This window comes from Aquarana catesbeiana, linkage group LG06 (genome assembly GCF_042186555.1).
Source record: "Aquarana catesbeiana isolate 2022-GZ linkage group LG06, ASM4218655v1, whole genome shotgun sequence".
NCBI classification, from domain to species: domain Eukaryota; kingdom Metazoa; phylum Chordata; class Amphibia; order Anura; family Ranidae; genus Aquarana; species Aquarana catesbeiana.
This window is the reverse complement of record NC_133329.1, coordinates 231,740,886-231,766,961: the sequence shown is the minus strand read 5'-3', so window position 1 is coordinate 231,766,961 and position 26,076 is coordinate 231,740,886. Positions and strand designations below refer to the sequence as shown.

At 44.2% G+C, this 26,076-nt stretch overlaps 1 protein-coding gene across 1 annotated transcript in view; it reads right to left on the bottom strand.

Moving 5' to 3' along the window:
• Nucleotides 1-26,076, bottom strand: part of RHBDF1 (rhomboid 5 homolog 1) — a 243,312-nt gene that overhangs the window by 166,048 nt on the left and 51,188 nt on the right. The window contains exons 2-3 of the mRNA XM_073633039.1: nt 17,663-17,728; nt 3,445-3,579 (exon numbers count right to left, since the gene is read on the bottom strand). Of these exons, the coding sequence (XP_073489140.1) occupies nt 3,445-3,561 (117 nt within the window). The 5' untranslated portion in view covers nt 3,562-3,579; nt 17,663-17,728. The remainder of the gene's footprint in view (nt 1-3,444; nt 3,580-17,662; nt 17,729-26,076) is intronic.

Genomic DNA, 26,076 nt, shown 5'->3' with positions numbered 1-26,076 from the left:
GTGCCCGGCAGTCATCGCGACCGCCGGGCACGCACATTGGCTCCGGCGGCGCGCCCCATAGTGGTCTGAAAGCGAGCCAACGTATAGCTACGATGGCTCGCCCAGGGGAGTGAACCTGCCGCAGTATGACTGCGGCGGCTGGTCGGGAAGTGGTTAAACCCATAATTGCAATTAAAGGTTTCAATTAGGTGTGAGGATGCGACACTGTGCCTGATGATCTTTGACTTGTCCCATGTTGTTCAGGTAGATCGCTACTCCTTTAAGGTTGACTACCCCTGCACTACACCGTATGGCAGAGGAAAGCAAAAAACCCCAGCAAAGCATGATCCAATTTGCTCCAGGAAGGGAAAAAATCCCTTCCTGATCCTCCCCATAGTGGAAGGATTTGCCTAATTTGATACAAATTGAATAAATTGTGTAGGTTTTGTCCTTATATTACATCATTTTGGTTACGCTAAAAGAGATTGTACAGAGAATGTACAACCAGATTGTACAGCATAGTATATGACCAGCTTTAAGCATGGAAAGGAATGACCCATTCTGACAGAATAGGAAGGTATATTTCATGTGACTAACGTATAAAATATTCACTAGGGAGCCACAGCCATATACCAATAAATCCCTTGAATGATCAAATCTTTTATCCTACCTAAATGTTATCCAAAGGGATAATTATATTGGCAAAGAATGTTTAATGCCATGTACACACGGCCAGACTTTGTGACCAAACTTGTCAGACGGAACGAATCGGTCGGACAATTCAACCGTGTGTGGGCTTCATCGGACCTGCAGCAGACTTTTTCGGTTGAAAATCAGACAGACTTTAGATTTGGAAAATGTTTCAAATCTTTCCGACGGACTCAAGTCCGGTCGAAAAATCCACTCGTCTGTATGCTAGTCCGATGGACGAAAACCGACGCTAGGGCAGCTATTGGCGACTGGCTATCAACTTCCTTATTTTAGTCCGGTCGTACGTCATCACGTACGAATCCGTCAGACTTTGGTGTGATCGTGTGTAGGCAAGTCCGTTCGTTCGAAAGTCTGTCGGAAATCCATCGAAAGTCCGTCGAAAGTCCGTCGGAAAGACCGTCGGACCTTTGATGCCGAAAAGTTTGCCCGTGTATACACGGCATAAGGCTTCATGTACACTAGCAGCTCCTAAACTTGAGTTTAGGAGCTATCAACGTTTTTTTTTGCCAAAGCTCCTAAACTCAACTCCATAAAGTCTGTGTCAATGTACACATAGGCTTTTAGCAGAGTTTTTGAGCTGCTGCAGCTGCTACCTCCCTCTCCTGAACGCGGAAGAATCACATTTAGGATAGGAACGTTTTGACCTCCGGCCGCGGGAAACTGCAAAACTGCAGCAAGATTCTGGCATGATTTTGTCGTGTTTTACATTTTCCCACAGCTGCAGTAAATGATGGCCAAGTGTGCATGAAGCCTAAGGAAGTCTTCTTTGTGTAGAATATGCATGTGTATGGGCTCTTTAATTTAACAAGGGCAAAAGAAACAAAGTGGGAAATTACCTGCTCTATGGAGAAATAGAAAGGGGTAAAAAAACCTTGACATATTTTTACTTACAGATCACAGACACGCCACAGTCAAAAAGGATCTCAACAAGAGTGTCAGGATCCACCTTGGCTGTCTGATTGACAGCTGGCTCCACCTTTCTGTATAAAGCTAAAAGATGGAGCCAGATGCACCTGGCCTCTCTCCAATCTGTTTTTCCAGTAAGCACTGGAGGAGCAGAGTAGGTTACAGTGACTGACAGTCACCCTTCTCCACTGCAAGCAGACTGAGAGCTAACAGATCAGCAGTCAAGATATCTGTCAGCTCTCAGTCTTAGAGTTTGCATGGGATAGCTGCAGTGTTATGCCCCGTACACACGGTCGAATTTTCCGATGGACAATGTCTGATTGGAGAGTGTTGTCGGAAATTCCGACCGTGTGTAGGCTCCATTGGACATTTTTCATCGGATTTTCTGACACACAAAGTTGGAGAGCAGGAGATAAAATTTTCCGACAACAAAATCCGTTTCCGTTGGATCGGAAATTCCGATCGTGTGTACACAAATCCGACGGACAAAGTGCCACGCATGCTCAGAATAAATAAAGAGATGAAAGCTATTGGCCACCGCCCCGTTTATAGTCCCGACGTACGTGTTTTACGTCACCGCGTTCAGAATGATCGGATTTTCCGACAACTTTGTGTGACCGTGTGTATGCAAGACAAATTTGAGCCAACATCCATCGGAAAAAATCCTAGGATTTTGTTGTCGGAATGTCCGAACAAAGTCTGACCGTGTGTACGGGGCATTACACTTTCTATATGGTCATTTTTTTATTAACCTAATAATTCACCTTTAACCACCTCCCACCCGTCGTATAGACAAATGACGGTGGGTGGGATGCATTCTCATTCTGGGCCGACATCATATGACATCGATCAGTCTCAATGCTATAGCACGCCCCTGGGGGCAAGCAGCACAGCGATCGTGGGTGCACTGTGTCCCTGGGACATGGCGCGACCCTGATTTCGATAAAGAGCTGATGATACGGTCACATGTAAACACAGAAATGCCGTTAATCGGCTCTCCTCGCCTCACACTGACAGAGTGTGAGGAGAGGAGAGCCAATCAGCGGCATCTCCTTACAGGAGCGACCTGTACTGATCATCAGGGTACTGATTATTAGTGCAACCCCAACAGTGCCCACCAGTGCTGCCAGTCTGTGCCCATCAGTGACACCAATCTGTGCTCATCATTGATGTCAATTTGTGCCCATCAGTGAGGCCATTCTGTGCCCATCAGTGATGCAAGTCAGTGCTGCCTTTCAGTACTGCCCATCAATGCCCATTAGTGCCGTCTATTCGTGCCACCTATCACTGCACATTAGTGCCCATCAATGCAGCTCATCTGTGCCCATCAGTGCCGTCTATGCGTGCCACCTATCAGTGCCCATCAGTGTCCCTTATCAGTGCACACCAGTGCTCCCTATTAGTGCCTCCTCATCAGTGCCACCTCATCAGTGCCCTTCAGTGCCGCTTCACCAGTGCCCATCAGTGCTGCATATTAGTGCCTCCTCATCAGTGCCCATCAGTGCAGCCTCATCAGTGCACATCAGTGAAGGAGAAAAATTACTTATTTACCAAATTTTCTGACAGAAACTAAGAAAAATTTTTTTTTTTTAGCAAAAAATAAAAAACCCAGCGGTGATTAAATACCACCAAAATAAAGCTCTGTTTGTGTGAAAGAAATTATAAAAAAATTCATTTGGGTACAGTGTCGCATGACCGCACAATTTTCATTCAAAGTGTGACAGCGCTGAAAGCTGAAAATTGGCCTGGGCAGGAAGGGGGTGAAAGTGCCCAGTAGGCAAGTGGTTAAAGTAGACAGACCATTTTTATGAAACTCAAGATGCATTCAAATCTTTAGTGACATATTACCTGCAGAAAGGTTGGCTCCTCTGTTGTGATAACAGGAGCAGATGGTATCTCCAATTTTAGCCATGGTGGCTTCTTTCTCTGTAGACTGCTTGTGCTATCCCGACGAACTTCTGTCATTTTTGCTTTCCTTTTTACCTGTTAACAAGAAACAAAGTTCTAACGTTAGATATGTCATATGAGCCCAGAACAGAATTTCTCTGAATGGCTTTTAATGCCAAAAACAAGTGGAAATCCAAAAGCTATGTGTTCCTAACATGTAAGTGTTAAAGGACACCCTAACACTTAACCCTCTACCTAAATTGAACCCTTACAGAAAAATTATTTGATTTTAGGTGAATTGTAATGCCGCGTACACACGATCAGATTTTCCGACAACAAAACCGTGGATTTTTGTTCGAAGGATGTTGGCTCAAACTTGTCTTGCATGCACACGGTCAAACAAATGTTGGCAAAAAATTCCGCACGTGAGAACGCGGTGACGTACAACACGTATGACGAGCCGAGAAAAAGGAAGTTCAATAGCCAGTGTGGCTCCTTCTGCTTGATTCCGAGCATGCGTAAACTTTTGTGCGACGGACTTGTGTACACACGATCGGACTTTCCGAAAACAAGTTTTGTTGGCGGAAAATTTGAGAACCTGCTATCAAACATTTGTTGGCGGAAATTCTGACAGCAAATGTTCAATGGAGCATACACATGGTCTGACTTTCCGACAACAGGCTCACGTCCTGAAAATCCGACCGTGTGTATGCGGCATAATTGTTTTTGTAGTTTTTTTCAATGTCTGAGGCTGGGTTCACACTACTGCGAACTGGATGCGGGTAGCCAAAAATTTGTACTGAAATGTGACCTGTGCTTCAGTGTGAACCCAGCCTAAGTTTTGGAAATTAAATTTCATATATATATATATATATATATATATATATATATATATATATATATATATATACACACACATACATACAGTATTTCACGAAAGTGAGTACACCCCTCTCATTTTTGTAAATATTTTATTATATCTTTTCATGTGACAACACTGAAGAAATGACACTTTGCTACAATGTAAAGTAGTGAGTGTACAGCTTGTATAGCAGTGTAAGTTTGCTGTCCCCTCAAAATAACTCAACACACAGCCATTACTTTCTAAGCCTCTGGAAACAAAAGTGAGTACACCCCTAAGTGAAAATGGCCAATTTGGGCTCAAAGTCTCAGGTTTAGGTCTGGAGACATGCTTGGCCAGTCCATCACCTTTACCCTCAGCTTCTTTATCAGGGCAGTGGTTGTCTTGGAGGTGTGTTTGGGGTCGTTATTATGTTGGAATACTGCCCTGTGGCCCAGTCTACAAAGGGAAGGGATCATGCTCTGCTTCAGTATGTCACAGTACATGTTGGCATTCATGGTTCCCTCAATGAATTGTAGCTCCCCAGTGCCGGCAGCACTCATGCAGCCCCAGACCATGACACTCCCATCACCATGCTTGACTGTAGGCAAGACACTCCTCACCTGGTTGCCGCCACACAAGTTTGAAACCATCTGAACCAAATAAGTTTATCTTGGTCTCATCAGACCACAGGACATGGTTCCAGTAATCCATGTCCTTAGTCTGCTCGTCTTCAGCAAACTGTTTGCGGGCTTTCTTGAGCATCATCTTTAGAAGAGGCTTCCTTCTGGGTAGACAGCCATGCAGACCAATTTGATGCAGTGTGCAACGTATGGTCTGAGCAATGACAGGCTGACCCCCCACCCCTTAAACCTCTGCAGCAATGCTGGCAGCACTCATACGTCTATTTTCCAAAGACAACCACTGGATATGACGCTCAGCATGTGCACTCAACTTCTTGGGTGGACCATGGCGAGGCCTGTTCTGAGTGGACCCTGTCCTTTTAAACCGCTGTATGGTGCTGCAGCTCAGTTTCAGGGTCTTGGCAATCTTCTTATAGCCTAGGCCATCTTTATGTAGAGCAACAATTCTTTTTTTCAGCTCCTCAGAGAGTTCTTTGCCATGAGGTGCCATGTTGAACTTCCAGTGACCAGTATGAGAGAGTAAGACCCCATTCACACAGGGGCAACACGACTTGCCGGTCGCCTCAGCGAGGCGACCTGCAAACGAATGGCCGGGCGACTTGCAAAACGACTTCTGCATAGAAGTCTATGCAAGTCGCCCCAAGTCGCCCCCGAAGTCGTACAGGAACCTTTTTCTAAGTCGGAGCGACTTGCGTCGCTCCCCTTAGAACGGCTCCATAGTACAGAACGGGAGGCGACTTGTCAGGCGACTAGGTCGCCTGACAAGTCGTCCCTGTGTGAATGGGGTCTAAGAGTGATAACAACAAATTTAACACACCTGCTTCCCATTCATACCTGAGACCTTGTAATTCTAACGAGTCATATGACACCGGGGAGGGAAAATGGCTAATTGGGCCCAATTTGGACATTTTCATTTAGGGGTGTACTCACTTTTGTTACCAGCGGTTTAGACATTAATGGCTTTGTATTGAGTTATTTTGAGGGGACAGTAAATTTACGCTGTTATACAAGCTGTACACTCACTACTTTACATTGTAGCAAAGTTTAATTTCTTCAGTGTTGTTACATGAAAAGATATAATAAAATGTTTACAAAATTGTGACGGGTGTATTCACTTTTGTGAGGAGATACTGTATATATATATATATATATATATATATATATATATATATATATGTATGTATATATATATATATATATATATATATATAAACAGATTATAACATCATAATTTTTCAGGTTTTATTGAAATTTAGGTAAATTGATTCCAGGAATAAATTGAAATTAAAGGGTTATGGAGATAAGTTCATGATACTAAAAACTGAATATTAATATAATATTTATGTAATGTTATAATACTTTAACATGTCTTTGCAATTCCTTCAAAAAGGGACTTGGAAGCAGGAGGAAACATTGACAGGAAAAGTCAACAGCTTGTGTGAGATGCTCCTCACAAGTTTAAGCATTTCATGCAGCGTTTAATAATGACTGAAGATTTTAAAAGAAAAGATAAGACTTCAAGCTGTGGGTTTGAGAGGTCAAGTGTCAGTAGAGAAGCCAATGCTGAATGGCAAAATAGGAAAAAGGCTTGCTGGGCCAAGAATCACTGCTGGTGGACAGTTCATCAGCATACACAAGCTTAGCTTTACAAATAAACATTTATAAGACAACATATTTTTGGGGCATTATTTGTCAGAGTCTCTATTTGCGAGATTTCACTATTACCTTCAAATTACAAAGCTGGAGCTAGTATGCAGGTTAGAAATTCTGAATTTACTCTGATGTTCCAGATACATGCTTGTTCTGGGTCTGTATCTCAGAAAGTAAATGACAAAGACAAACAAGGAAATAGCATTCTTATAAAGGCAAATGGAACCTCTAAATATCTGTAAGTTCAGCTGTCCTTTCATCTCTGCCATGGGAACGGACGGATCAACCCAGATGCAATGGTGTTGGCAACAGGTATGAATTGACTCCTTGCCAAAACAATTTAGGGATCTGGCTTTATCATTATTTTAGAGACAGTGTGGTCAACTCCACTGTCATAGTAATGGAGGAACTGGCACTACTGCCATGCAGACAAAAGCTATTAGTCCTATTCTTATGGCACTTGAGGAATCAATCCTATTGGGAAAATAGACCCATTTCTATGGTGCTAGAGTGATCATCCTTTGTGTTGCTATGACAACAAAGGGATTGGTATGATTGCTGTGGCAACTAAGTTATCTTCCCCACTGCCATGGCAATTGAGAGACTGCCCGCATTGCCATGACAAGGAGGGATTATTGTTGATCCTTCCAAAAGCAATGATGTAATGGACATGTCAATGGATGTATAAGAGATGCAATGATGTAACCATAGCAGTAATGCCGCGTACACACGGTCGGACTTTTCGTCTACAAAAGTCCGACAGCCTGTCCGACAGACTTCCGGCGGACTTTCGGCAGACTTGCAGCAGACTTTCTAACGAACGGACTTGCCTACACACAACCACACAAAAGTCCGACGGATTCGTACGTGATGACGTACACCGGACTAAAATAAGGAAGTTCATAGCCAGTAGCCAATAGCTGCCCTAGCATGGGTTTTTGTCCGTCGGACTAGCACACAGACGAGCGGATTTCGGGTCTGTCGTAGTTACGACGTAAAGATTTGAAGCATGTTTCAAATCTAAAGTCCGTCGGATTTGAGGCTGAAAAAGTCTGCTGAAAGTCCGGAGAAGCCCACACACGAACGGATTACCAGCCAGCTTTAGTCCGTCGGCGTCCGTTGGACTTTTGTAGACGAAAAGTCCGACCGTGTGTACGCGGCAAAAGGCTCCATGCACAGCAGTAAGGCTTCCGCATTTAGAAGCAAATAGTGGGGTTGATTTACTAAAATTGGAGAGTTCAAAATTTGGTGTAGCTCTACATAGAAACCAATCGGCTTCTAACTTCAGCTTGTTCAAGTAAGCTTTGACAATAAAACCTGGAAGCTGATTGGTTTCTATGCAGAGCTGCACCAGATTTTGCACCCAAAGTACGATTTTTTCTGAGTTGTATAATAGGCGTGCTGTAAAAATTGGACACTAAGCAAACAAGAGAAAAGTGAAGGCAAACCATGGCTAACGCTATTTCTACTTTCTGATCAAAAGTATACTTTAAGGCTGGGTTTACATATGAGCCACATGCAGCTAACAGCAGGAGTTCGGTGCGTCCTAGTTCACCGTTTCAGGTCCGATTTCAGCTAGAATTTTCATCTGAATTTAGACCTGAAACAGATCAAAAGACGCACATTTCTGTGCAAAACGCACCGGACCCGTTGCTGAGATATGTGAACCAGCTCCACAGAGAGCCGGTCAAAATCTCCTGCTATTGCGAATTGGATGCCAGGAATCCGCATCCAATTCGCAATGGTGTGAACCCAGCCAAAAAGTTTACCTAAACCAGCAACTTGCTACTTTCTTTTGTATGGCAGTATGTGGTGAGTGATGTCAACAACATCATCATTCATTTGAACTAGAAAAGATAACATATCTACTGCTAGATGCCTCAGGCATAAACAACGCACTGGAAAGGTTAGGACTGCATTATGATGGATAATCACTATTGTCTAACCTAAATCCACTTGCTGCTTTCCATATGCCTTTCCAGGGCCATTACTTTTTTATGCATAGAACAAGTCGTCCCTTTTAAGCATATATATCTTTATTTCATTTCATTGTTATTTTCTAACAAAACATGTAAAGAATCATTCCAGTAAAATTTCCTTAGTTATCAGGTGTAATATAAAGGTTCCATAACTAAGGACCATCTAAAAAAATACCCATAAAACACATCTTGATGAAATAGCTTGATATAGCATTAATACAAACCAACTATAGCAAACCAACAAAAACAAATACAAAAAAAAAAGGATTTTTATAACAGCTTACCTGTAAAATCCTTTTCTTGATGTACATCACAGGACACAGAGCCACAGTAATTAATGTATGGGTTATACGGCACCTTCAGGTGATGGACACTGGCACACCCTAAGACAGGAAGTTCAACTCCCCATACAACCTTAGCGGGAGCACCTCAGTTTTGTAGCAAAGCAATACATGTGTAACCAGAAAGAGGGGAGAGACCTCTGTGTCCCGTGATGTACTTCAAGAAAAGGATTTTACAGGTAAGCTGTTATAAAAATCCTATTTTCTTTATCGTACATCACGGGACACAGTAATTACTGTATGGGATGTCCCAGAGCAATGCTATCTGAGGGGAGGGAGACACAAACAAAAGTAGGGTGCAATCAGACCTGAGGACCTATACTGCTGCCTGCAGCACACTGTGCCCAAAGGCGATATCCTCATGCCTTCTTACATCCACCTGATAAAATCTGGTGAATGTATGGACTGAAGACCAAGTTGCGGCCTTGCAGATTTGAGCCATGGAGGCTTGGTGATGCACTGCCCATGAAGCACTAACAGCCCTGGTGGAGTGCGCTTTGATTTGAAAAGGTGGAACTTTCCTCTTCAAACCATAAGCTTGCATAATTACTTGCCAAATCCATTTAGAAATAGTAGATTACAACGCTGCCTGTCCCATTCTAGGACCTTCAGGCAACACAAACAAAACATCTGTTTTCTGAATCTGAGCAGTCGCCTTCAAATAGATTTTGACTGCTCTCACTACATCCAGAGAATGTAGTGACTTTTCTTCTGTAGGACAGGGTTCTGGAAAAAATGAAGGTAGAACAATGTCCTGGTTTAGATGAAAACCTGAAACCACCTTCGGCAGAAAGCTAGGATGAGGACGCAATACTACTCTATCCTTGTGAATGATTAAAGCCGCCAATTCTGCAAGAAGCAAGCGGACGTTGAAACAATACCGATAAGGCCGAGACATGGCCCTTGATAGTACTCAAGGTCATCTTCATCTCTAACCCCATTTGCAGAAAGGCAAGAATTCTACCTATGACATACTTTCTGGGATGCCAACCCCTGGATTCACACCAGGAAATATATGCCTTCCAGACTCTATAATAAATGACTCTGGAAGCTGGCTTCCTTGCATTAATCAAGGTAGATATCACTCAGCCTGAAAGTCCATGATTCTTCAGAATGTGGGTTTCAATAGCCAAACTGTTAAATTTAGCATTTGTAAAGTAGGATGGAACACTGGTCCCTGCAATAGCAGGTCTGGGCGTGGTGGTAGGGTCCATGGGGCCCCCACCACCATCTTTACTATTTCTGCATACCAAGATCTTCTGGGCCACGCTGAGGCCACAAGAACTACCGACTTCCTTTCCCGCTTGATCCTGCGAGGAAGCCAAGGTAGCAGCAGAATAGGAGAGAATGCATAAATCAGAGAGAACTGATCCCACGGGGTCACCAATGCATCTGTTCCGCGAGTGGATCCCTTGTTCTTGACACAAAGTTGTCGACTTTGTTATTGAACCTGGACGCAAACAGATCTACGTCCGGGATCCCCCAACTTTGGCATATAGCCAGGAAGATGTTGGGGTGAAGGGACCATTCCCCCTGGAACAACTGATGGCGACTTAAGTATTGCCAATATGCACAGCACATGCTTTTCTGCCCAGGTTAGGCTATGGTTTACCTCTCTCTGGGCTGCCTGACTTCTGGTGCCCCCTTGGTGATTGATATAAGCCACTGCTGTGGCACTGTCGGATTGAATCTTGACAGGAGAATTCTGCAACCTGAATGTCCAGGCCTTTAGGGCTAGATGCGCTGCCCGAATCTCTAGAATGTTGATGGGCAAGGTACTTTCAGTTCTGGACCATTTCCCTTGGACAGCCGCCTCTTCCAGGACTGCTCCCCAACCCAAAAGGCTGGCATCTGTTGTTACCACCTTCCAGGTAACTGGTAAGAAGGGTTTCCCCTTCTGCAGATTCTCGGATATCCTCCACCAACTGAGGCTCTGGCGCACTTTTGGCGACAAGCGCATCAGAAAATCTAGAGTTTGTACCTTCTTGTTCCAGGCAGACAGGATACTGTTTTGCAGCAGTCTCGAATGAAACTGAGCATAGGGAACTGCTTCGAACGAAGCCGCCATCTTCCCCAACAACTTCATACAAAGGCGAATAGAAGGACCCTTCTTTGCCCTGACCACATGAACCAGCTTCTTTATGGCGCTGATCTTTGCCTGGGGTAAAAACACCTTCTTCTGGGCCGTATCTATAACCAGACCCAAGTACTCTAATCTTCTTACTGGCTTTAAAGAATATTTCTCTAGGTATTCCAGGTAGTTGACTGTGGTGACCATGCTTTAGTCCAAGTGGGCTACCAACTGGTCTATCAAGAGCAGGTTGTCTAGGTATGCTATTATCATTATACCTTGAGTCCTTAATCTGGCCAGAGGAAGGGCCAGAAGCTTTGTAAACACCCGAGGTGCAGTAGCTAGACCGAAAGGCAAGGTTACAAACTGAAAATTACGTTTTTCTACTTCGAAACACAGATATTTCTGGTGAGCGGGGAAAATAGGTACATGCAGGTATGTCGATTGATGCCAGAGGTTCTCCTCCTTGTAGGATGGAGACTACTGATCGGATAGATTCCATGCGGAAAAAAAATGATTTTCAGGAACCGGTTTAGATCTTTGAGATCTAGAATGGGTCTGACATCTGCATTTGGTTTTGGCACCGTGAAAAGGTTTGAATAAAACCCCAACTCCTGCTCTTCCCTTGGGACCACCATGATCACTTTTTGCGTCAAAAGTCGGTCTAACGCTTGAAAGAGAGACTTCTTTCTCTCTGGATCTTTGAGGACATTTAAACTGAGGAAACGAGAAGACAGGAATTCTCGGAAATCTAGTTTGTAACCTAGAGCTATTGTGGAGACCACCCAACTGTCTCGAAATTCCTCCTGCCAGACCCTTGAGAACTGCAGAAGTCTTCCCCCCCCACTCGAACGAGCGGGGGAGCCCCTTCATAAGGAGGCTTTAGTGTTCTGTCTTGTAGGTTTCCTCCCCCAGGACGTCTTTTGTCCCTGGGGTTGACTCTGAGGTTTACCTCTTGAACCTGACGGTGGAGGCCGTCGAGACTGCCTGGAGGCTGATGCCCCTGGCACCGAAGAAAAGCCTGTTTGAATGAGGGACGTTTACTCTTTTTCTTAACTGGCAAAAGGGTACTTTTCCCACTTGATATCTTTTGGATATATTTGTCCAAATTATACCCAAACAGCTTTTCACAGCGGAAAGGAAAACCAGCCTGGAGCTTTTTGCATGGCGCTTCGGCTGACCAACTTTTAAACCATAAGATTCTACACATATGCACCAACCCAAGCGTAAGGCGAGAGGTTTGAAGAATAGAATCTTTGATTGCGTCAACACGATACACGATAAGTACATGAGTCCAATAGTAGATATAAACTCCAAAACAAGTGCAGGATGAAGTCCACAGAGATCTGAAAGGAGACTTCTTCCTGTGAAGGTGACACCAGACCAGCGGGGGAAGTAAACAGGTTGTCTGTAGTTACTCTAAGCAACTCTTCAAAGGTAAGTAAATAAATACTCTTACTAGCTGGGATGGACACACGTCTTATGACAGTGGGTCAAAAAGGCTCAAGATCCTGAAGGGTCCGGATCAAGCACTGTGCACGGGAGATGGTCAAATGGATCAGGTGCAGGGTCCCCGACTCTCCATCCCAAAGCTCCACAAGTGCGGTGAAATCAAGGTAGGTGTGGCCCCGAAAAGCTCCTCATAAACTCCAACGAAACAAACATATGGAAAAAAAAGGAGGGAGGGCTCCAGATAGTGCAGGTCAAACCCGATAGGTTTATTGAAATATGTCATATGTCATATGTCACAAATGACAAATTAAAAAGTGATCACAAAATATAAAAAGATATAAAAAGCAATGTGGGGTGCAGTAAATGCTAGCTCCTCCACAGGATAAAGTGTTGAAAACTTTTTTGTTTATCTGGGTGATCCCACTCAGAATACATAAGCTTTTCCAGCAATGAATGGGAAAAGGCACGCAAAGCCTGAGAAGGTTTTAGTGAACACAAACAAGAAGTGGGCTTTTCAACTGACTCAGTTAAGGATAGCTTAAATGTGGAGCGGACCATTTCGGTAAGAGAATGCACCAGCAATTTCTCAGCTTGTGAAGCTGAAGAAGGTCCTTCCCCACTTGAACCCTCGGAAGAGGAGTCAACAGTCTCTTCACGGTCCCCTGAAGGGGATTCATCTTCCCTCTCCCACTGTTCCTGTGTTTGAGGATCCTGGGAAGTAGAAGGGGACCTAATGCTTTTTCTTCCACTCTGTGAAGATGCGATTAAAGCTGTTACTCTTTCCTCCAGGAAAAAGGAAAAACCCTCCTCAGTAATATAGACAGGGGCTGAACTGTCGGAAGCAATTGCAACCCCTGATGACCCCCATGGCTCACTCTGACCAGCCTTCCTAGGCCTTTCAGGGGGGGATGGTGTTGCAGGGGGAGGGTCCTTAGAGTCTGAGGGCAACCCCTTTGTGCCCTTGTCTTTTGAGGTATTTGTTCCTCTCCCTCTGGTCATAGTGCCAAGCACAAATGCAGAGGTACCACCAAAAATGCACCCACTGCTGAGCAAACAGTCCAGCAACTGCCGCTGCTATTAATGCTCATCCTGATGCTAAAGAAATGTGCCCTGGGAATGCCTGTGTCACCAACACTCACATGCCCCCATCTGCTCTGTGTCCCTCCATCAGCTGAATGCATCTGAAAAAAGGTGCACTTTATAGCAGACGCAGCCCTGTGTTTGTGAACGTCTGAGGCATGTCAACACCGCGCTAAGCCCCGCCCTCTTTCTCCGACTTCCCACTACGCCCCCCCCACTTTTTAAAAAAAGATAGCTTTCCCGCGTGAGCGGGCTCCGATCCACCTGGATCGGATGTGGAGGGGACTGGGGTGGAAGAGGGGAGGAGAGCTTGATGGACGGAGAACCGACGTAATGGTGGCGGTAGCGGGAGCGGCGCGGCATACCGCCAACTGGCCCATGCTCCTTCTGCTTCCTGGAGAGAAGAGGTACCTCTGTCCAGGTGGGGGACATTTGAAAGAAAAGACTCCCCTTCTCACGCCTTACCTGGGGCTTGGGCTGGAGGAAGCGTGCAGCTTGTATGAACACAGAGCGAGACTGACAAGCATGGAACTGGTACGTGCTCTTGACAGCCCCAAGAATTAGAAAAATTCCTTAGGAATCTCCCTTACCTTATCCAGCTGCAGGGTTCTGTGGTAAAACCAGACAGACCCAATCTTCACCTCTGACGGTGGGCTCCGTTTAAAAAACCTTCAGGGACCCCTTTTTATCGGGGGTTCCACACCCCTGGACCTGTAAAGCACCCCGCCAGGAAATATGGCTGAAAAAACCAAAGCACTGGATCCAGGGGTCAGCTCTCTAAAAAGAGAAGCGTTACAGGCAAAACCTTGTTTCTTCCGCCAAGAGGCCCGAGTACCATTCAATTCAGCTTAAAAAGACACTTTGAATGGATCCAGTTGCAGCTTGCCCCTGCAAAGATTTCTCCAGAGGACCTCAGCAAAGTACATCTTTACTCGTGACCAACACCTAAGACACTGGTGAAAAAACTGAGGTGCTCCCGGTAAGGGGAGGGGTTGTATGGGGAGTTGAACTACCTGTCTAGGGTGTGGCAGTGTCCATAACCTGAAGGTGCCATATAACCCATACAGTAATTACTGTGGCTCCGTGTCCCGTGATGTACGATAGAGAACCACCACTATTACTTTTTTGTATGTAGCATTTTACACAAGAGGAAATGTTTATTTACTATTTAGGCATTTTTTACAAGAGTTATATGGTAACAGACTTTATAACTATGTACACTCATATGCATTTTGGTTTTAAAGTACTGGGCAATGCACCAAAAAAGCAGTATGCGGGACATGCCTCCAACATGTTGTAGTACAAGGGAAGAAGTTGTATAGAAAGCATATTTGTGTTACCTATACAGTAGAGCTGCACGATTCTGGCCAAAATGAGAATCACAATTTTTTTGCTTAGAATAAAAGATCATGATTCTCTCACAATTCTCGCGGTGTAACATCTTTCACATTATACAAAAAAATTGGGCTAACTTTACTGTTTAGTTTTTTTTAAATTCATTAAAGTGTATTTTTTCCCAAATAATTGCATTTGAAAGGCTGCTACGCAAATACAGTGTGACATAAAATATTGCAACAACCACCATTTTATTCCCTAGGGTCTCTGCTAAAAAAATATATATAATGTTTGGGGGTTCTAAGTAATTTTCTAGCAAAAAATAATGATTTTAACTTGAAACTAGCAAATGTAAGAAAGAGGTTTAGTGTTTAGATGGTTAAACGTCCCTCATTTACACACCGAAGTGTATTCCTAGGACATGTCGTTACAATGTTTATACTTAGTTCCGTGGCTAATGAATGTTGTGATACTTGGCAGACTTTTTTTTCTTTTGACGGCTGTGGCTTCAGCAGAGCAGAGAATTCTCTGCATAGAAAAAAAAATCGTGAAAATACCCAAAAACGCTATTTAATTAATTTTTAATATTAAAAGCAAACTCCACCATCCATCCATGTCTCCATGCTTTATTTTGTTGGAAAATCACTTTATATGTTGATTTGGAGAGTAAAGTTCCACTTTAAGGATCTGGTGGCCCACTTATATTAAAAGAAAACGGAAAAGACAATCATTACAACATCAGGTTTCCCATGCAGGGGTTTTAGCTTCACACCAAACAAAAAATGCTTATCCACCTGGCTTTTAAGCTCATTTAGCTTCAATTACATCTTCCTGCACAGGCACACTCTTAGCCCTTAGTTAAAAACTTCTTCTGATACTCCACGTGTTCTCACTCATCCAAGACTCACATATTTCTCTGGCTCCCCTAGACTCTCTCCCAGTTGCCTCAGCTAAGTGTCCCAGAGTCTCTCATCTGGCCCAACAATCTCGGTCCAATGGCCTGAAACCTCTCCCACATGGCGTGCTGTCTCGAGGATATTTCCTTGGTCTCCAGAGAGGAGTACACTTCCCTCCAGGCTACAGCAACTGCCACAACTCCGCCTGCTCCTGCAAAAACTCTCATTTTTGCCCCGGCACTCTTGTGTACTCATACAGGATGCCGGCAAATAGCAAAGCCTGGACAACAGAATAAAGGTTCTGTCCCGCCCAATACTCTCTGGAACCTTCAAGCTTCCGGCCCCAGACATCTACCAATATACTTTCAGCAGCCCGGTTCATTATGGTAGGCAAAGCTCCTACGTGCAGCCCCAACCATTCTTATTGGCCCATCACTATGATGGGCAGCCTAAGTGGCCAAAAGGAATGCATCCGGGACAAGAAGTGTCAGAGCTTTGCCTGTCAGAGCATCCCGGCATTCAGCCATAATGGAATGTTTTTTGGAGGCTGCTGCAGAAATGTGAAGGCATCTTAGCACTTTATATCTGTCCTGACAGAAAAAGAAAGATTTGCTAACAAAAAAAGTTGTTCAGTAGAACCATAACACAATAGGAGTTTAGAGGACAATTTCCATCCATGCCACAATGATGGAGTGGTAAATTTTGGAAAACTGATCTGAAAAATGTGGCACAAAAACTTTCAGTTATATATACTGTACAGTGCCTTGAAAAAGTATTCATACCCCTTGAAATTTTCCACATTTTGTCATGTTACAACCAAAAACGTAAACGTATTTTATTGGGATTTTATGTGATAGACCAACACAAAGTGGCACATATTTGTGAAGTGGAAGGAAAATGATAAATGGCTTTCAATTTTTTTTACAAATAAATACACAACTTTATGCCTGACCTGTCTGGTGTGTTCCTTGGCCTTCAGGATGCTGTTTGTTTACTAAGGTTCTCTAACAAACCTCTGAGGGCTTCACAGAACAGATGTTTTATACTGAGATTAGATTACACACAGGTGGACTCCATTTACTAATTAGGTGACTTCTGAAGGCAATTGGTTCCACTAGATTTTAGTTAGGGGTATCAGAGTAAAGGGGGCCGAATACAAATGCACGCCACACTTTTCAGATATTTATTTGTAAAAAATGTGATAACCATTTATCATTTTCCTTCCGCTTCACAATTATGTGCCACTTTGTGCTGGTCTATCACATATAATCAAAATAAAATACATTTACGTTTTTGGTTGTAACATGACAAAAATGTGGAAAAAGGGTATGAATACTTTTTCAAGGCACTGTATATTCCTCAATATCCACAAACATCATTACTTAATTTTGTGTGCACCAAATGCCTTTGCAAGCCCTTGTAAAAGTAGCAGTGACATCATTCATTACTGTGCTATACTTAGCTTGTGCAGAAAGCAGAGCTGTCGGGGAGGAGGGACCCAGCAGCTCCTGCACAGAGGCAAAGTTTAAAGCTGAACTCCGTGCACAAAAACTCTCAATAGCCACAAATTATATAAAGTTTTGTGCGTGTTAAATGCATTTCAAAGCCTGACATTTCCTTATAAAAGTACCAGTGACATCATTCCTGGACTGTACATATTCTGCGCAGAGAGCAGAGCTGGGGGAAGGACCCAGCAGAGCCCACCCATTACAGGCTGCCTGCAGAAAACCCCAGGAGGGGCAGATACAAGACAAGTCACCCTGCAAGGAGACAGAGTAGCAGTAACCAGTCTCTTATATGGGGATTTCGGCAACGTTTCACACCTGATTACTGCACAGATCTTGAAGAAATACTGTACATATGTTGAGATTCAAGCAATAGTACACATACCTCTTGTATTTAGACAATATTTGCCTAACCCGGAGTTCAGCTTTAACATTGGATCACTGCACAGATCTGGAAAAAATACACAGAGCACACAGATTAAAGTAAGAATACACATACCTCTTGTATTTAGACAATATTTGCTTATCTCGGAGTTCAATTAATTCTAACTAGCCCTTTATGAACCCTTCCCCCTTCTACCTTTAGCGATAAGATTTCTGCAAATTTTTTCATTTGCTCTGTTTGTTACTATTTTCAGTGTTAAATTAAAAAACTGTACTGGCCGGGTAAGAAACATCTGGTAGGGTCCCTAGTGTTCTCCACTGTTACTGTTAAGTCATAATCATAACCTGATATGCGTTTGCTGAAAATTGTATTTTTTTAGTTGAGGAATTTTGTTTCAGTTACGCAGTGATTCCTCCAATGTGTATGGCCAGCTGTCCTCTAATCTTTTCACAAATGTGCAACTACAGATTATAATTATTTTCCGAGGGATGACCTTCTGAAAAGTCACAAAAAAACACTTGCCAAAATTTAGAAAAAGCTCTTTTGTTTTCATAGTAATGTAATGGCTAAAGTAAAATCTCTGGGAGATAAAAACATTTGCTGTTAAAGTGGAACTTCACCTAAAAAGGGAAATTCCGCTGTCTCTCTCTCCCCCACAACTTTTGATTGTTTTTATCTTGGAGCAGATCACTTTGGTGGTCCAAGCAGAAGTTGTACAGCCGGCCCAAAACCTTCTGGGAAACATCACGGGTGCCAGGAGGCTGTGAGTCCACTCAGAAACCGCAGTGATACTCGTGCACGCGCATTTGGAAGCCAGATGGGAAGCACCAGGAAGTAACAGCCAGATTCCCACGACCAAGATGGCAGCACTGGGAAGAAGACCAGCGAAGAACTCGCCCTGATTTGAACAGCGCTGGATCCCTGAACTATTATGCCCCGTACACATGGTCAGACTTTGTTCGGACATTCCAACAACAAAATCCTAGGATTTCTTCTGACGGATGTTGGCTCAAACTTGTTTTGCATACACACGGTCACACAAAGTTGTCGGAAAATCCGATCATTCTGAACGCAGTGACGTAAAACATGTACGTCGGGACTATAAACAGGGCAGTGGCCAATAGCTTTCATCTCTTTATTTATTCTGAGCATGCGTGGCACTTTGTGCGTCAGATTTGTGTACACACGATCGGAATTTCCGACAACGGATTTTGTTGTCGGAAAATTTTATATCCTGCTCTCAAACTTTGTGTGTCGGAAAATCCGATGGAAAATGTGTGATGGAGCCTACACACGGTTGGAATTTCCGACAACAAGGTCCTATCACACATTTTCCGTCGGAAAATCCGACCGTGTGTACGGGGCATTAGGCTGGGTTCAACACTATTGCCACATGTGGTACACAGCAGGAGTCCGGTGCGTCCTCGTTCACCATTTCAGGTCTGATTTTAGTCCAAATTTTTGGCTGAATTGGGACCTGAAACGGACCAAAAGACGCACAGGGCTCCTGTGCAAATCCGCACCGGATCCACAGCAGAGATGTGTGAACCGGCTCCATAGAGAGCCGGTCAAAATCTCCTGCTATGTGAATTGGATGAGGGGAACTCGCATCCAATTCGCAATAGTGTAAACCCAGCCCTAAGTTTTTGTTTTTTTTATTAAAATTCAGCAGTTACAGTATTTGTAGCTGCTGACTTTTATTTTTTATTTCCGGGTGGAGTACCTCTTTAGCTATGAATTTACCATTGAGGGTCCACTATCATTACCATATTCTGGGAAACAGATCCTGTATTTGCATAACTCTGCAATTACAGCCAATTCAATCCGGTGTGACCATCCAAACTCAAAGGGGATACTTGGAAGTCACATAATCTACTGAACCTTCCATACCCAGTTTATGTGAAAAACAATTCCAAATTTGAGTTTTGAAGTGTAAGTGGTCTTACATAGGAATCACTTCCAGCAGCTTCAGCATATAATTTCAAAAATGGATTGGTTGCTTTCCAAAAGAACAAATTATAATGGGATACCACCGTTTATGAAGGATGTTTTACTTCCCCTGGATCACCCAAGGGTCGGGGTTATTCAAGATTCAAGAAGTTTTTGGTTGAACTCTAAAGACATGTTTTATTTCCCTAGCTTTGTAATTATATATAACATTGTGGTTTCTGTGCAATTTCCTTTCTGTCGTTTCTAATTTGTGTGTTTTCCCTTATTCTGCAAATTTGATAAGATTCTGTGTCTGGTTATAACTGTGCAAATTTGTATAACAGTGTTTTTCTCATTTTGTTAATTTCTTAACTGATTAAAACATGCACATCATTTATTCAGGGAAGAGTATCCCACACCCACATAACTGTCCCTGAGCCACTCCCATCAAATCATTCTTTGCAGCTATTACCTTTTGTACCACCACCCCCTCCCTTTAGAATGTAAGCTCTAGGAGCAGGGCCCTCCTGTACCTTTTGTATTGAACTGTACTGTAATTGTGTTGTCCCCCTTATACATTGTAAAGCGCTGCGTAAACTGTTGGAGCTGAATCTCGTATAATAATATAATAATAATAATGAAGTACAAGTGTTAAATCATACATTATTTTTGTAATAATCTCAGTGACCCCCACTCACAGAAAGTGAGGTCATTGTCTAGTGTGCACCCAAATTCAGGGAGCCCCACTGATACCCTTAGCTCAACCTTTCTTTTGCAAGGCAACAGCTCTCATAGGCTATGACCTCTGGGCTTTGCCTCACTTGCCCTACTTGAGTTCTCCAGGGTTCTTTCATACTTCATCCGGGAGAACCTTCCCTGGTATTCCATCATGCCCAGACTTATTTCTTCTCCTAAAACAGACACAGCCACTTGTAGCATGTGTTATATGACTTCTAGATCCTAGGGACAACTGGTTGCCAACCCACATCTCCCACACGTGATCCCCTATCAAATGCAGTCACTGGTCGGGTATTGAGTCAGCCACAGGCTCTGAGGCTGTATGAATACAATAGCTGGAATGGGCTCTCTCTCCATTCACACTGTTTAGCCTGCATGTTTGGCTAGCATTACTCTTATCGGTGCAAACTCACTTATACGATTTATTTTATAGCATAGGAATAAATTAAGGCTAATATATGGGAACAGTTACATCACTCAGACTTGAAATTACTTAGAATTTTTTAATCAGTTATTTATTATTTAGCAAGTTAGGTCAGGTTTGATCCCTGTGAGCATCCCAATAGCATCTCTCCTTGCACACAATCTCCGGTGTCTCAAAACAATGCTTAGGCACGCACTTCATACTCGCAATGTGCTCCTAAAGCTCTTCCCAAGCCAGAATAAAGGTATGCTGCTGTACATGGCAACTGGGGAGTAGGATTAGTAACAGAACAAAAAGATTACAGATTTCTGAGTGCTCCCCACTTTGAACCATCTGACATTTGTGAGCAAGTCCTGTTATCACCTCTTCTCTGCCTGCAAAAATCCAATCTGTAGAAATCTTGCAGAGACGTCCATCAATCAATGGTTAGATACAGACAGTTCAAAGCGGGGCTTAGCATCAGTTTTTTATATTAAGAGCATGTTGTGTAATCTGTAACAATTACAGGTATTTTATTACCTCCCACAGAGAAGAATAACGCCATCTTTGTTTAGGCAACATCCAAGTAGGCATCTCCTTTCTAAAATGACACGATGGCTCAATAGTGCCACAATCACCCAAATCCTGGTGCCTGTGCATTTCATTTCTGTCATCACAAGTGTCTAAAAAAAATGTACCCCCCCCCACCGCAGCCCTCACCTTTTGGCTTGCTACAAAGTTTCAATGTTGCACTTCCATAGGAACAGAGGAGACGCAGAAAATTCTTCTTCCTGCTTGCAGCAGACTGAAGACATCATCTCAGCCTAATGTCACTTGACTGAAGCCCAAGGACTGCTTTTTAATGGCAAATGCTTTTTATGAAAATTTATATTGTTGCTGTATATTGTGAAATGTCAGAATGTATTCACACAAACTTGAGAGGTCCACTTTATAGAACAGAAGGGTTATTTGCAAAACAAAGGGTAGTTACCTTAGCTTCTTTCTTCTCCTTGTAACCACATTACAATTATATTAGGCGCATGTCAACTACAATGGCAACTGAATACTTTTCTTGTGTAAATGATGAACAGAAATTCACTACCTATTCATATTATAAGCTGACATCTGCACATCCCTACTGGTTACACCGGCTCGCTTTGTGATTGCGTTTCCATTAAGGCCTTACTTTCATGTTTGCGATGCATTAATGCACTTTATGTCACACCTTGACATCCAATGCAAAAAGGGAAAAACTAAGATTACATCTGTCTCAAAATTTGAACGCAGCGCACTGCAATCCACTATGAAATGAATGACAATGCAACCCAGCAATCCATGTAACGTGAATAACACTGCAGCACAAAGATATGATTGGGCCTTTAAAGTCATAGGCTTCCACTGCAGTAAAACCTTGTTACACAAGGGTTAAGCTAAATCACCACTGCTGAAAGGAAGTTTATTTATATACTTTTTAAAAAAAAAAGAAAAAGATATATCATCTCAACTAGTATGTCAATAAATCGCCAAGTATACTTATTTGCACATTTAAATAGCAGCTTTAAAAAGACAGTGCTTATCTCTACAATGGAAACTATTGCTGCTGGTTCACTAGAGAAGACAACTCCTCTTCTAAATAAAACTACTGATAACTATTTCCTCCCTTAGGCTCGGTTCACACTACCGCGACTTGGGATCCGACTTGTAAGCCCTCAAGTCGCCCCAAGTCGCCCCAGAAAGAGATTCACATTACAGTGCATGGGAGCGTCTTAATAGACACTACTGAAGTCGCTCCGACTTCAGAGCGTACTCCCTGTACTACTTGGATCCGACTTTGATCCGACTTCAGCCTATTGACTATCATTGAAGTCGGATCGCCGTCTCGCATGATCCGACTTCGGCATGCGACTTGTGCTCAAATGGGGAACTCCGCGCCAAATTTTAAATAAAAATCCGGCATGGGTTCCCCCTCCAGGGGCATACCAGGCCCTTGGGTCTGGTATGGACCTTGAGGAGAACCCCTTACGCCGAAAAAACGGCGTGGGGGGTCCCCCCCAATCCATACCAGACCCTTATCCGAGCACGCAGCCCGGCCGGACAGGAATGGGGGTGGGGACGAGCGAGCGCCCCCCCCCCTCCTGAACCGTACCAGGCCGCATGCCCTCAACATGGGGGGTTTGGTGCCTTGGGGGAGGGGGGCGCGCTGCGGCCCCCCCCACCCCAAAGCACCTTGTCCCCATGTTGATGAGGACAAGGGCCTCTTCCCGACAACCCTGGCCGTTGGTTGTCGGGGTCTGCGGGCGGGGGGCTTATCGGAATCTGGGAGCCTCCTTTAATAAGGGGGCCCCCAGATCCCGGCCCCCCACCCTATGTGAATAGGTATGGGGTACATGGTACCCCTACCCATTCACCTAGGGAAAAAAGCGTCAATAAAAAACACAGTACACAGGTATTTAAAATAATTTATTAGGCAGCTCCGGGATCTTCTTCCGACTCCGGGGGTCTCTCCGGCGTCTTCTCCCGGTGTCCGCATCTTCTGCCGGCTCCACCGCTATCTTCTGGCGCTCTTTTGCCAGCGGTGGTCCGGACCTCTGGATCATCTTCTTCCCTCTTCTCTTCCAGAGATGTTGACACGACGCTCTCCCCAGCCAGAATGGTTTCTGTGCGCTCTGCAAGGGACTTATATAGGCGGTGACCCCGCCCCCTTATGCCGTCACAGTCCCTGGGCATGCTGGGTCTGTGACGTTTTAGGAGGCGTGGTCACCGGGTGATGACCACGCCCCCTTATGACGGCACAGCCCCAGCATGCCCTGGGACAGTGACCTCATAAGGGGGCGGGGTCACCGCCTATATAAGTCCGTTGCGGAGCGTTCAGAGACCATTCCAGCTGGAGAGAGCGTCGTGTCAACATCTCTGGAAGAAAAGAAGAAGGCAGAAGTCCGGACCACCGCTAGCAATTGAGCTGCAGAAGATAGCGGAGGAGCCGGCAGAAGATGCGGACACCGGGAGGAGACGGCGGAGAGACCCCCGAAGTCGGAAGAGGACCCCCGAAGTCGGAAGAAGATCCCGGAGCTGCCTAATAAATTATTTTAAAAAACCTGTGTACTGTTTGTTTTATTGACGCTTTTTTTCCCCTAGGTGAATGGGTAGGGGTACCATGTACCCCATACTCATTCACATAGGGTGGGGGGCCGGGATCTGGGGGCCCCCTTATTAAAGGGGGCTCCCAGATTCCGATAAGCCCCCCGCCCGCAGACCCCGACAACCAACGGCCAGGGTTGTCGGGAAGAGGCCCTTGTCCTCATCAACATGGGGACAAGGTGCTTTGGGGTGGGGGGGCCGCAGCGCGCCCCCCTGCCCCAAGGCACCAACCCCCCCCATGTTGAGGGCATGCGGCCTGGTACGGTTCAGGAGGGGGGGGGGGGCGCTCGCTCGTCCCCACCCCCATTCCTGTCCGGCCGGGCTGCGTGCTCGGATAAGGGTCTGGTATGGATTGGGGGGACCCCCCACGCCGTCCTTTCGGCGTAGGGGGGTTCCCCTCAAGATCCATACCGGACCCAAGGGCCTGGTATGCCCCTGGGGGGGGAACCCATGCCGGATTTTTATTTAAAAATTGGCGCGGAGTTCCCCCTTAAGATTCATACCAAACACAGTGGCGGGGATCCAAGTCGGATCCCCGTTCATTGAAAGTCGGATCCACAAGTCGTGTTGAAGTCGGGTTGAAGTCGTGTTGCAAAGTCGCGTTGAAGTCGTGTTGCCCCTGTGTGAATCGAGCCTTTAGAAGCTCTATTTAACTGTCAGTTTGGCCAATTTCAGCAGCCAATAGGAAAAGTTTTTTCATTATAGGAAAAAAGTAAGGTACTGCATTCTTTACAAAAGAAAAGTTTGCTCCCTGCTCAGTGATTGCATCACTCATAGGAGTTTGTTGTGGAGCTGGCAAAGCCTTATGAAGATGCTGAGAGACAAGTTCCCCACCAAGTCCACCTCCCTTGTGACTGACAGCAGAGAGTAGTCAGCAGATTATAAAGCCATTAGGCAGCAAACACACAACACCCCAGCACTCTGGCCTGTCTCTGTATTCCAACTAAAGCTGGCCATACATGAGTTGAATTCCAAAAGAATTTTCTTTCCAAAATCATAACTAAGAATTTCCATTCGAATTTCACACCATTAGTGGGCTGCAGCATCGGCCAATTTTTAATGCGCCATCGAATTTGAGTGATCTGCATGTTGGAAATTTTTTGAAAAACAAAAACAAGTTTCTAATTAGTGATGGGAGAATCGTGCGAAAAATATAATCAAAAAAGAAATGTGCATGAGCTGTGACCTGGAAAGAAAATAAGATTCCCGGCCACGAAAATTCTTTTCTGTAGCAACATGAGGTGAAACTGGAGGGTTGGTTGGTCGACTTTCTAAATCAATCAGTACCAGCGGATCACAAAACGTGCAAATTTTCTGATTTTTAAAAGAACATTTGTTTGAAATTTGACCTATGTATGGGCATTAGCTACCAAATGGCGGTAATTCTTTTTTAATTTTTCACAGCCAAGCAACATAATGTGAAAGCTGCCTAAATACATACTTCCGGAATCTTTTACACATATTAGAACTCTTAAAGTCTAACTAAGGGCAAAATGTTTTTTTGTTATTTTGGATCAAGTGGAGAGGGATTAGAACACCTGTCAGTTTTTATTGTTACCTCTGCGGAGAGATTCAGCCTCTCTGTTTATTTATTTATCTATAACAGGGGTTATAACCCTCATTTATGCCCCGTACACGTGGTCGGACATTGATCGGACATTCCGACAACAAAATCCATGGATTTTTTCCAACAGATGTTGGCTCAAGCTTGTCTTGCATACACACGGTCACACAAACTTGTCGGAAAATCCGATCGTTCTGAACATGGTGACATAAAACACGCACGTTGGAACTATAAACGGGGCAGTAGCCAATAGCTTTCGTCTCTTAATTTATTCTGAGCATGCGTGGCACTTTGTGCGTCGGATTTGTGTACACACGTTTGGAATTTCCGACAACGGATTTTGTTGTCGGAAAATTTTATAGCAAGCTCTCAAACCTTGTGTGTCGGAAATTCCGATGGAAAATGTGTGATGGAGCCCACACACTGTCGGAATTTCCGACAACAAGGTCCTATCACACATTTTCCATCGGAAAATCCAACCGTGTGTACGGGGTATTACTCTATTTTGTGAAAAAAAAAACAGTTTTGCAATTTTGCCTATAGTTCTACTTTAAATAAACTTTCACAAGGCTTTATTAAATTAGATGCAGATTTTTCTAATGGGCCAATACCGCCAAAAAAGTGTTCCAAGTGCTTTATTGA